Source organism: Notolepis coatsorum (genome assembly GCF_963971535.1).
Source record: "Notolepis coatsorum genome assembly, chromosome: 10".
NCBI lineage: Eukaryota > Metazoa > Chordata > Actinopteri > Aulopiformes > Paralepididae > Notolepis > Notolepis coatsorum.
This window is the reverse complement of record NC_140174.1, coordinates 106,450,896-106,464,728: the sequence shown is the minus strand read 5'-3', so window position 1 is coordinate 106,464,728 and position 13,833 is coordinate 106,450,896. Positions and strand designations below refer to the sequence as shown.

The 13,833-nt window shown below is 42.2% G+C and overlaps 1 protein-coding gene across 1 annotated transcript in view; it reads right to left on the bottom strand.

The window, feature by feature from the left end:
• The window catches only part of LOC311235671 (glutamate receptor ionotropic, delta-1-like), a gene marked incomplete at both ends in the record, with an annotated part of 337,043 nt that overhangs the window by 187,639 nt on the left and 135,571 nt on the right, over positions 1 to 13,833 (bottom strand). Inside the window, 3 exon segments of the mRNA XM_084323135.1 lie at positions 1,289 to 1,363; positions 4,584 to 4,706; positions 6,458 to 6,559. Of these exon segments, the coding sequence (XP_084179261.1) occupies positions 1,289 to 1,363; positions 4,584 to 4,706; positions 6,458 to 6,559 (300 nt within the window).

Here is a 13,833-nt window from a genome sequence, read left to right as displayed (position 1 = left end):
TAGACTTTTATATACGCCTGAGTCTCCTGAACACGGCGCAACCACGTCCAAGTCGATCGGCACTTTCTGGGCCAAGCTATAGTTGCTTTTTCGCACCTACTCCAGAACTACGCATGCACAGATTGATGAACCTAGACTCCGTGGGCAATCTGCGCAAGCGTAGTTCGGGAGTATGTGCGGAAAAGTGACTATAGCTCGGCTGAGAAAGTGCAGATCAACTTGGAATTGGTCGCGTAGTCTATTGGATCATGTCTCCAGCACCCCCACAGCCGTAGCTACAACCACTTAATGTCAAGGCTCTCATCCACATCCATTAATTTTCTCCCCCCGCTCTCTCTCCCATGATTTCAGAATCCCGGAAGTGTTGCGGGGGTCTATGGGCGGCCCTGGTGAGAACCCATTACCTTGGCAGTGCTAGTGCCGTAGAGTGGCAAGCACTCTACTCTACTACACAAGACCACGGACTAATGGAGAGAGCAATGAATGGAAAAAGGGTGGATGGAATGAAGGAAGGAAGGAAGGAAGGAAGGAAGGAAGGAAGGAAGGAAGGAAGGAAGGAAGGAAGGAAGGAAGGAAGGAAGGAAGGAAGGAAGGAAGGAAGGAAGGAAGGAAGGAAGGCAGGCCATGATCGAGGTTATTGGAAGGAGTTTACATGTTTCGAAACATGTTACACAGAACCATCTGGGAAGTCGTCCTTTGGAATAGCGGTCGGCACGTTAAAACAAATACTTGGCAGGTGATTTGATCTAAACCACTCCTCCGCAGGTGCCGGTAGTTAACTCGAAGGACACTGATTGGTCCGTGTCGCTGTGGTGCATAAGTTGAAGCCTGATGAGATGGAATCTCGCATGATTCTCATGATTTCTTGAAGTCAGCTGCCTTGGTTAAATATGAAGGAGATGGGGAAGAAATAAAGTAAATTATTCTACACAAGGTTCTGCTTATGTACTTATGTAACAATAACTCTGCATTGGAGCACGTAACGTAAATATTTATATTTTTTAATTTAGTCTTGATGATTTTGTTTTGTGTGGGATTCCTTCATCTTCCTCTTCTTCTTGGAGCCTATGCACCTGAAGTATAGGTTTTAACTTGACAACATAAATGGACCCACGTTAATTTCCTGTTGCTATTTCAATGTTTTCTAATGCAGTAACTGACAGAAAATACACTTGGGTCCAAACTGTTTTCCCTAGCAACAACATTCCAGTGAAACCGTCTATATTTCCTCATGACTATGAAGGAATGAACATTTAGGCTTCTAAATGTATTGATACGTTAATTTTACCTTATTGATGAGTTCTCCGATCATGCCGTTCCAGGAACCGTTAGGAAGCTGAGATCCATACTTGCTGTCGCCCACCTGAGAGAGGAAACATTTAAGTTATTACAAAAACATAATAATTTGGTTAAAAAGCAGCCATACTGTAAGAAAGAGAACTACACACATATTCCATACAAGGACTCTATTATTGTTTGGTGTGTTTTTTCTCCCACTCCTCCTCCCATTCGTTCTTAGCTAAGAATAGGATTTAAGAACACTGAAAAGCAGTCATAGATAGGCCAGATTGGTGTGCACCTGTGTTGTTAAAGGGGAACTATTTTACTATTTCTTTCACTATTTGGGCACTTTTACACAATTCCTGTGAGTCTATGGAACACCTCTGTAATATATATTTTTTTTTTATTCATTGTTTTGTATTTCTAATCAAGTCCTCAAAAACAGCATTTTTCTACCTCAAGATCTCGAGCTGTTTTGAGCCTGGGCTCCTAAACCACTGCGGAGCGTCGTCTTCGCCTGAACATTAACATGCAGCAGTGACTATATGACATCACATATAGGCACATTTTCAAACGACTCAGTTCAGTGAGGGTGAATATTGTGAGAGGAGAATTGGAAGAATGCGCCAATATGAGAATTTTGAGACATAGATCATATTAATATAAGTTCACATAGCTAGGAAACAATGCTAAACACTCAAAAAGGCCATTTATAAGATAGTTCCCCTTTAAGGTCTTAATTTGTGAGAAATAATTGGTGATTGCGTTCACATAAATTCTACAGACATCCTTGGATTTAAATAATTATAATAGTAACTAGACAATTCCGCGCAGGGAAATTGTGAAAGTGTGGGTGACGCCTGTGCACCGCCGGCCAACGGGAGAGGGTCTCTCGCGAGTCTCTATGACAAACGGTTCAAAGGATACAAAAAGGGGGCGCGGCCTAAGGATCAGGGGAGTGGTCAACATAGACCAATGAAAGAGGATATCCCTACTGAGTGCAATGCCACAACCCGCAAGTCGCATAGCACTATTACACTATTACACACTATTACACTATTACACACTATTACACTATTACACACTATTACACACTATTACACTATTACACTATTACACACTATTACAATATTACACTATTACACACTATTACACTATTACACACTATTACACACTATTACACTATTACACACTATTACACTATTACACTATTACACACTATTACACTATTACACACTATTACACTATTACACTATTACACACTATTACACTATTACACTATTACACACTATTACACTATTACACACTATTACACACTATTACACTATTACACACTATTACACTATTACACACTATTACACTATTACACTATTACACTATTACACACTATTACACTATTACAAACTATTACACTATTACACACTATTACACACTATTACACTATTACACACTATTACACACTATTACACTATTACACACTATTACACTATTACACTATTACACACTATTACACTATTACACACTATTACACACTATTACACTATTACACACTATTACACTATTACACACTATTACACTATTACACTATTACACTATTACACACTATTACACTATTACACTATTACACACTATTACACACTATTACACTATTACACAATATTACACTATTACACAATATTACACTATTACACACTATTACACTATTACACTATTACACACTATAACACTATTACACTATTACACACTATTACACTATTACACTATTACACACTATTACACTATTACACTATTACACACTATCACACTATTACACCGAGTACAATGGCACAATCCGCAAGTCTCTACGACAAACGGTTCAAGAGATACACTGAGGGGGTGTGGCCTAAGGGGGCGTGGTCTAAGGATCGGGGGAGTGGTCAACATCGACCAATGAAAGGTGGTCAACATTGACCAATGGCACAATCCGCAAGTCTCTACGACAAACGGTTCAAGAGATACACTGAGGGGGTGTGGCCTAAGGGGGCGTGGTCTAAGGATCGGGGGAGTGGTCAATATCGACCAATGAAAGGTGGTCAACATCGACCAATGGCACAATCCGCAAGTCTCTACGACAAACGGTTCAAGAGATACACTGAGGGGGTGTGGCCTAAGGGGGCGTGGTCTAATGATCGGGGGAGTGGTCAACATCGACCAATGAAAGGTGGTCAACATGGACCAATGAAAAATGAAAGAGGATATCCCTACTGAGTTCAATGACACAACCCGCAAGACAGAGGGTGCTGTCCAGCAATTCAGGACTGCAACACAGTGATGGGCAATGATGGGTTAAGTCGATGAGGTCATTGGCAGGTCAGCTGAGCCATGAGCCCAGAGCCTCACAGCTGTTAGGCTGAACCAATCAGCCACGAGCCACACAGGTGATGCAATCACAATACAATGACTTGCAATTTCTGCATTTTCTTTGCATGACTGCATTGTCACGTTGATTAAAAGAAAACTATAAGAGATGAAGCGTTGTGACTCGCACAGGAGCACTACAACGAGTAGGCGAAGGGTTGTGTGCGATATTGTGGCATTCGTGCGATATTGTGGCACTCCTTCGGCGATCGGAACAGAAGGGTAAAAAAGAGTGGGAAAAAAGAGATTCCTAGAGTGGATTTGCATGGCGGTCAATGGAGAGGAGAACCTTCAAAGAAATGGTCGTCAGTTGAGATAGAAATGTCCAATTCCATTTATTTTTCTTTTCTGAGCGGGCTGACAGCCGTGTCATCGTTTTGGTGTGTTTGTTTTATTTCTACGTCCAAAATTGAGATCACTCTCGCAATTCACCCAAGGTAGTGGAAAAAAGATTATTTCAGCTCCTGCACTCTAAGTTGCAATGCATTTCCAATGGGACCGAAATTTTACTGTTTAAAGTCGATTCGTACGATTTTTACGAGTTCGAATAGCGCTGTTGCCATAGGCAAGCCGCTCGTGTTGATACCTTTCACGTGTATGGGGCGCGAACGCTCTGGCACGAGTTGTGTTTGCAAAATCGGTGGAATAAAGAAGAAAGAATAAAAAGACGTACAATAACTACAGTGTGGGTGGCAACCTGGCTTCGCCAGGTCACCCACACTAATAATACATGAGAATATTATATATTACATTTTACATTTATAGTCATGATTCTACGAGGCATGGTGATAAATAAAAGCACTACCCAACAACTGCAAATGGCAGTGAATAAATAAATAAATACATAAATAAGCACTCAGCACATCCAGTGGTAGGTCTCATACTCATGCACTCTATAAACCCACCTGGTAGATCTCGTACTTGAAGCCCAGGATCTTGGCCAAGGCATCCAGGACGTCGATGGAGAAGCCTTTATACCTCTTGGGTTGGCCAAGGATGTTCTCAGCCACCATCACAAAGGGGTCCTCCTGGAGAAGGGAGGGACACCAGGACATTAGGGACATTAACCCTTTCACTGCCACACTACAGAAGGTTAACCCTTTACTATCACACTACCGATGGTTACCGGTAATTTTCTACCTTGGTGGACAATAAAGTTATATTCAATTAACTTCAACTCAGGCCATGGACCTCACTTGTATAAGACTGTGATGTAGGGATGGCTGACCTGCCCTGGGTCAAGCTAATTAACCCTGGGAGCAAGTAACATCTGCTCTGGGTTGTAACATCTTGCCACAACTCTTCAGTAAAGGTATGTTTGTTCCATCATCCCCCTCTCTGCGTTGGAAAGCTGGAAGCCACTCTACGTGGTCTGCAACCTGGTTGAGTGTTACACACACTTTGTCTCAGGGAAACCCAGTCTGAGAAGACTTTTGTTGCTAGATGTGGTTAAATCTAGATTATTTTGCTAGATATGGTTAAATCCAGATCCTTGTTTCTAGATATGGTTAAATCCAGATCCTTGTTTCTATATATGGTTAAATCCAGATACTTGTTTCTATATGGTTAAATCCAAATCCTTGTTTCTATATATGGTTAAATCCAGATTATTGTTTTTATATATGGTTAAATCCAGATTCTTGTTTCTATATATGGTTAAATCCAGATCATTGTTTCTATATATTATGGTTAAATCCAGATTATTGTTGCTAGTGAAATAAATAATCACATTAAACTAAAGTTTTCTTTGGACCCCTGAAACCTGCACAATGACCCCTGATATTTCCCAGACCCAACATTGAGACCGACTGCTCTAGGTGCCAAAAGACAAAAAATAAATAAAAATACAGTGTCATAGTAACTGGTTTTACACAAAGCGTATTACATGCATGGCAGGATTGTGCCACTAGGGGGCCCCACTGTCCCTCAGACAGACATAGCTAGGGGATGATTTTCTTGTAAAATAGCTCTGGAATACAAATTTCTAGGGCCTTTTGACAAAGAGTATCTGTAAAAATCTGTACTTTGACAGTGGCCTAGGAGGTAGAGCGGTCGTCTGGTAATCGGAAGGTTCCAGATTCGATTCAGGCTCCTCCGGGCAGCTTGTCAAAGTGTCCTTGAGCAAGACATTAACCCCTAACTGCTCCCGATGAGCAGTTCGGCACCTTGGATGGTCGCCACCGCTGTCAGTGTGTGAATGTGAGCCATAAATTGTAAAGTGATTTGGATAAAAGCACTATAAAAATGCAGTTAATTGTATACTGTAACAGTATACTGGGACCTCTTTCAAACAAAGTCGTACTTGCATGAGTACATGCATACATCCAATTGGAATTAATGAGACGATGCAATGAATCTACACATGAACCTGGGGCTCTCTGGGTCTTTGGTGGTCCAGGTCATTAGCCCGGTATGGCCGGTCTGCTATCCAGACATGCATGTAAGCCGTCACTAAGTGCAGAGTGGCTAACTGTGTAAGTGAATAACTGACTGACTGAGTGAGTTAGTGACATTGCTGGTCATAAAAAAAGAACAGAAAGGAGGAGTCTAAAACCAGGTCAAGGTTGTTCTCACTGTAGCCTGACACTCAGACCCATGGAAAAAAAACTGACTGATGAAAGCACATGAAAAAGAGGATTTCTCCATGTATCCATGTTACCAAGGCAGTGGGCTGTGTGTGCTCAGACAGGGGCCAAGCTATGTGCTGATTTCTTGGTGATTTTGAGCCAGTTGAGAGCTGGGTCTGATGTGTCAAGCTGTTCTCACAGATGGGTCTTACCAGTAAGGTGACCACTTTGACGGTCACTCCCTGCATGCCGTTCTCAATACGACTCTCCTTCAGGCTGCCGTTTAGTCCATGGACAGAGTCCCATGTAGCCAGCTGTAAGAGAGAGAGAGAGAGAGAGAGAGAGAGAGAGAGAGAGAGAGAGAGAGAGAGAGAGAGAGAGAGAGAGAGAGAGAGAGAGAGAGAGAGAGAGAGAGAGAGAGAGAGAGAGAGAGAGAGAGATAACTTGTTAGGACTATAAAAGAGGCACACTGTACCCTGCAACACATGTCCGCGTCAGAGATACAGCTCTCAACATGGCAGTCATTGTGTGGTTTTCCCATTGATATCCAGACCCCAGTCCTAATTAGAGGGAGCCTGTTGGTGGCCAATGATCTTTGACTGACAGCTAGCAGGACAGCTAATTATGCTTGTTAGGACCGGGTCTGGGAATCTAAGTGAGCCACACAAAGAGCACTAGCTGTCAGTCAGAAATCAACAGGCCTCTAGAGACACAGGCCTCCTCTTTCACACTCTAAGCACAGGAAACAGTGGCGGCTCTGCCACTAGGGGCGCACGGGCGCCGCCCCACCTGCTGTTAAATCAGAGAAGAAGAAAATAAAACATTTTAGTTTTTTGTTTTATAGCCCTATAAATAATATAAACATGTTTAAAATGAATAATATTTACTCATTTTAAGTATGTTTGTATTTCCAATGCACAATATAACGTTATTATCTAAAATAAAAAAACACTAGTTTTCCTGAGCAGGAAGTGACTCACGTTTTTTTTATTTTTTTATTTTTTCGTATTTCTCTGCCCGGGCTAGACGCGACAGCGCTCTGAGTGCGCGTCACAGTTTGATCGCTGTATCCGTCACGGCCAATCAGTGCATAACGCGTTGTGCGTTGAAATATGACTATTATGTTGGAATCCGGGCGCGATTTGAAGCGGTCTAGCCAGTAGCGTCAAGAATTTCTGTAGCCGCATTTCGCGGAGACGCTCTCTGATTGGCCGACGCCAGTATTTTTTTCCGTAGCAGAATTTCACAGAGACGATCTCTGATTTGCCGAATCCAATTTCTAATGTTCCAATTCTAGCTTATTCCTAGGTTGGTCCGTTGGTGGTAGAGATAGTTGTGTTGTTGTGAGATGCAGGCAGCTGTTTGTCTTAGAGCGTGCCGTGACTGCAAGTTCTTTAGACTGTTAAGCTTAGGCACTCTTTCAAAGTTGGTTAAGGTTAGAGTTTGTCTTAGAGCATGGCGATAGAACGCCAGGTAGTTTGCAGTCTGTTCGAGCGGAAATGGACAAAGGAATGAAGTACTTGTGTTGTGCTGCTAACTGCTAACAAGCTAACACTTGGCTAACAAGCTACATGGCGGATGCAGTCTGGACACAGTGGACAGTGGTCTGGAATACATCAACAGTGGATTATACACTACTTTATCAAGGCAAGCCCTCCTGCCCTGGACGTGTCAACTAAACAGTGAGTCTCTCTCTCTCTCTCTCTCTCTCTCTCTCTCTCTCTCTCTCTCTCTCTCTCTCTCTCTCTCTCTCTCTCTCTCTCTCTCTCTCTCTCTCGCTTTTGGATTGAAAATACGTGGATTATGGCTTGTTCAATATCGTCTATGTTTGAATGAATGAATGAATGAGAACTTTATTAACAGATTGCAGAATGGGTACAATACAGTACGGCTCAATACACACAATTGTTAAGGGGATGCAGACCAGAGAAAGACGTTTGTCTTGTTTACATCAGGGTCCCAGATTTTCGATTCATATCGATAGTTTAATAGCTAGCCTTGGCTCGTTTAACAATATGCAAAATATGTGTACAGCCCTGTAATCATACTGAAGTTATTCTTGGTATATAATAGGTCTGATTGTGTAACGAATCGATTCCACGTCGCGCTGTGTGTGAGAGAGAGAAGGAGAGAGGGAGAGATCTGCGTGTGTTTGGAGACGGAGCGAGTTTTGTTTCTAACTTTTCTATTTATATATTGTGTTTCAAGTTGTGAATTAGACTATACTTTATTTGACTGGTTGTGTGTTGTTGTAGTAACAGCTGAGCGACTCGTTCATAAGAGCCGATTCATTGCCGTGAGCGTGAGTCGAATCGCTCACGTCTTGCCATGAGTCGGTTGCGTGGTACTGTACATGTTTGCAAAATGTTTGGTATAGCGCCCCTAGTGGCGAAGCATCCACAAGCCGCTACTGACAGGACAATGTGCTATAGTGCGTGTGTGTGTGTGTGTGTGTGTGTGTGTGTGTGTGTGTGTGTGTGTGTGTGTGTGTGTGTGTGTGTGTGTGTGTGTGTGTGTGTGTGTGTGTGTGTGCGTCTGTGAGTATTACACAGGGACTTTTATATAGCCAGGCATGATAGAACAGGGGATTTGATATTAAAGCACATTGTACTGAGAAACATGACACCTACTTCGGAGGTAGGTAAAAAAAAATGCAGGTACAAAAAAAAAGATTTTTTCTATTCTATTCAACTATTTTATTGCTCTGCACTATTGCACTATTTTACTCTGTCTATTTTATCTCACTCTTTTTATTATTGTCTATTTAAAACTGAATCAAACCATAAACAAGGTGGCCTGTTGGATTATTATTATTATCATCATCATCATCATCATCATCATCATCATCATCATCATCATCATCATCATCATTATTATTATTATTATTATTATTATTATTATTATTATTATTATTATTATTATTATTATTATTATTATTATTATTATTATTATTATTATTATTATTATTATTATTATTATTATTATGCCCCAATCATTTATAATACTATGTAAGCATTCCACTGCCAAACCAAGAATGTTTACTCTCTGTAATGATGATTAAAACTGTACTGGATAGTTACAAATGATTGAATATTGTTTACAATTTTAACACAATCCCCCAAATCACCCTTTGAAACAAAGTGAACCAACATTGCTCTTAGAGGATGCTTATTTGAAACAAAGTGAACCAATGTTGCTCTTAGAGGATGCTTCTTTAAAACAAAGTGAACCAACGTTGCTCTTAGAGGATGCTTCTTTAAAACAAAGTGAACCAACGTTGCTCTTAGAGGATGCTTATTTGCAAACAAAGTGAACCAATGTTGCTCTTAGAGGATGCTTCTTTGAAACAAAGTGAACCAACATTGCTCTTAGAGGATGCTTCTTTGAAACAAAGTGAACCAACATTGCTCTTAGAGGATGCTTCTTTGTATGGTAAAGGTAATGGGAGGGTACAAGCAGTGCACCACAGGCAAACAAATGCTTGAGGGATCCAGTTTTTTATCTTGCAGCAGTTTTTCTCTTGAAGATCAGCTTGTCCATGAAGATCAACTAGTCCATGAAGATCATCTTGTCCATGAGGATAATTTTATTCTTATCTTTATCTTTATTCGTATCTTTTTATTGAAGGAACGTCATTTGGTGTTAGCACGTGTTAATCAGTGATATTTCAAACACGTACGTCCATTATACATTAATGTACTTTTAATTACAGTCTAGAGAATATTTTTTTATTTCATTCAAATGTTTTTTTTTTATCAACTTTTTCTCCCCATTTTCAATTTTTCTCCCTTCCCCAATTTCGTATTGTCCAATTCTACCCTCCCCTGTCTCGAACACTGTTAGGCCATGCCTCCCACAAGCCGGCTGCAATGTGGACGAAGCCTTACATCACGTGTCCCCTCCGGTACTCGAGGAGGCAGCCGTCACATCTTTTCACCTGCACAGCGCGATCTCTCAGCGGTGAGGGTCTGCGTGGGAGGGACACCCGTCGCTTCTTGATTCTACTGCGCAGGCGCACCAACCGACCTGTAGGAGTCACTGTCCACAACGTCCGATCCCCACCCACCAGCTTCCCACCCCCTAACACTGCCAATTGTATTAGTATGAACGACCAGCCAAGCTGGTAGCAACGCCGAGAGCTGGGCTCGAAACCAGCATCTCCTGCGTTGGTGGCGAGAGCCTTGCCCACTGCACCACCTAGCCGCCCCCATTTCATTAAAATGTTCAAATAAAGTCGCTACAGTGAACCATTAGCTACTGCCAGGCTGAAGATGTACAGTACACCTGATGTTCATATTTGGTAACCTGGGTCATGTACAGTAGGCTAGTGGTGAGAGTCATTCAGGCAGATGCTTTCACTAGGAGGAGGGACAGGCAGGTAGCAAGGCATCCGAATCATCAATAATCGACTAATAGTGATTGGTTTTGTCGACTAATCAATGAGTTGATTTCATGGGCCATTTGTGTGACATCATGCTGTGATCTTTGCCCCCCCCCGCCAATCCAATGGCATCCGCTCTGATCATCAGCTTACATGATTGGCCACTGCAGCATGGGGGGAGGAGGGGTCTATCTGTAACCCATGAGGTAACCAAAATGCACCATCATTCAAATGAATGGGAAAACTTGTGATTTTCCACGGCATTGTACAGTCTAAAGCCTATGCAGGGACATTCCTGGTATCTGTTATTACTGTTGGCCACACTGTGTGGAGGAGACCGGGCTTCTTGTGCTTTATGATACCATCCGTTACATATATATAATTATTATTATTATTTTTGTAATCATTCCATTTGGGCTGTGGGGGGTGCTTAATGTCTGAAGGAGTCGACTGAAGGCTTCTTGTCCTCTGCAAAAGCATACAATTGGTCCACTGATGGATACATCTTCTTGATATGTCTAGTGTGTGAAATCCTCTTTCAGTGCCTCTGTGCCCATTTTATTAGGGAGTTAGCCTAGCTGGTATGCGCGCCATTAGTGTTAGGTCGCTTTCACATATAGTTTTGGTGGACTCGGTGCGGTTCTGGGGGTGAAGTTGCAACATTGTTGCATTCTTCATTTGGTTCGCCTGCTTTCACACAGATATCTGTCAGGCGGACCGAGACCTTCTGAACAATGTCACGCGGTCGAAAAGGGCGCTTGTCTATTGGACAGTGGAAATGTGTGTGTGGCTGCGATCCCGTGTGTGCGCGCGCGCGCGTGTGTGTGTGTGTGTCTGTGTGTAGACTGCGGAGCCCTCCAGATCCGAGTTTTGACATGGCATTGATCCATTGTTCTATTGAAGCACATTACCACCATCCTCTCGCTAAACAACTTGTAGACCACAGTGTTTTTATGAGTGCCCACAAGTAGCTGTTTTATTAATAATATAATAAGCGCGCTCGGTAATAATAATAAGCCGCGTTTTTTCTTCCTTCTTCCCAAGATGCACAGATATATAGATAGATAGATAGAGAGATTAGATGCAGTGTGCTTGTTTTGCAGTGAGTGCTGCGAGCAGTGGTAATAATAATCACTTCCTATATTTGGTTCGCGTTTGGTTCGATGAAGCCGAACCGAGACCGACGTTTTCAGGCGGACCAGAGTTCGACTGTTTGGTCCGCAAACCGTGTTCGACGCGCATTCACACAGACCCGAAAAACCGGACTATCGAATTCTGGTCCGAAAGTCCGGACCAAACAGCCCCTGTGTGAAAGCGACCTTAGCCACGCTTCGAGGCCTCTTTGCTTTTGGAAAAAATGATACAAAAATTACAATAAAAAAAATATTATACTTTATTATTATTATTATTATTATTATTATTATTATTATTATTATTATTATTATTATTATTATTATTATTATTATTATTATTATTATTATTATTATTATTATTATTATTATTTATATATATATATATATTTGTTTGCATTTGGCTAAGAGGTTGGCAGTCGACTATGGCTCCTTTTAAATAGATTAGTCGACTATTCGACTAGTCGAGGTTAGCCCTACTGTGGAGGAGACCGGGCTTCCAGTGCCCTTGAAGTGGATGCTGTGGTGCCGTCTGCCTCATTATGATGTAATTAGTCTGACTGGGCAGTTGAGCACACACTTGTACAAACACCCCAAAGGCCCCGTGCTGTTGGACTGTGTTTACAATGTTTATGTTCCTTGCCTGTTTGTGATGCATGTGGACGTTCATGAATTATTCATGCGCATGCCTGCAATTGTGCACTTACTGTACTCATACATACCTGTGTGTCTGTGTGTGTAAATCAGCATTTGCATCAGCAGTCAACCCACATACACTCAGTTTATCCACCATTTTATCAGCAAAATAGCTTTAGCAAAAAATCTGAATGATATAAATCCATATAAAATGTACATGGCGAAATGAGAGTTCCACGAAAATTTGTTTTGAAGAATATAAAGCCTGACTGACTGTGATACTATTAGGATTCATAACATTTTTATTTGAACAGTTTTCAACACATTATGGACGACCTGTACTGGCTTCCCTCCTCTGACTTCCAGTGCGTTTTATGATTGATTTTAAGATTTTACTGTTTGCTTTTAAATGTCTGAACGGCTTGGCACCGGGCCACCTCTCAGACCTGCTGGAACCCTATGTTCCTCCAAGGTCCCTCAGGTCCTCTGACCAGCTCCTCCTGGCCGTTCCCAAGTCCAGGCTGAAGCTCAGGGGGGACCGTGCTTTAGCAGTGGCAGCCCCAAAGCTCTGGAATGAGCTGCCACTGCATGTTAGGCAGGCCCCCACTCTGCAGGTGTTTAAATCACGCCTCAAAACACATTTATTTGCTCTGGCTTCTGGTTTTTAAACAGTTTGAGAGACCTGCCTTTTTTATGTGACATATTGTATATGTTTTTATTGTGTGCTTTTAACGTTTTATCTTTTTAATATCTTATGTTGTGGGACTTGTACAGCACTTTGGTCAACTTTGTTGTTTTTAAATGTGCTCTATTGGATTGGATTGGATCGCTTCAAGGCCCTCGACCTGGCATATCGCGCAGCGAAGGGAACGGCTCCCGCCTACCTCCGATCAATGGTCTCTAACTACACACCCTCAAGACCCCTCCGCTCTACATCTTCTGGCCGCCTCAAACCCACTCCTATCCGATCTCCGGGAGGGTCATCAAAGAGTAGCCGGCTATTCTCTGTCCTTGCTCCACAATGGCGGAACGAACTTCCCACCACAATTAGGACAGCCGAAACCCACCCAATGTTCCGCCGTCGGGAACACACTAACACTAAATGTGGATTAGATTCACTGGTTACACACACTGATCTGTGTTTAGATCAAGGAAAAGTGAAGGATGGTCCCCTTGGAAACAAGATGATAATAGGGAAATAAATAAATAAACTCAGTTTTCCCTCCGTGTTTTGTCTTGATCTGCGTGTTCAGATGTGAGCCGGCTGGAGACTTGCTGCTTTGATGCATGGAGTGAATGGCAGCTAGACGCTGTGCACACGTCGAGACATCACCTTATCGATTACCGGCTGAGATACGCGTCTGTCTGGGTCAGTGTGTGAGAGAGAGAGAGAGAGAGAGAGAGATAGAGAGAGAGAGAGAGAGAGAGAGAGAGAGAGAGA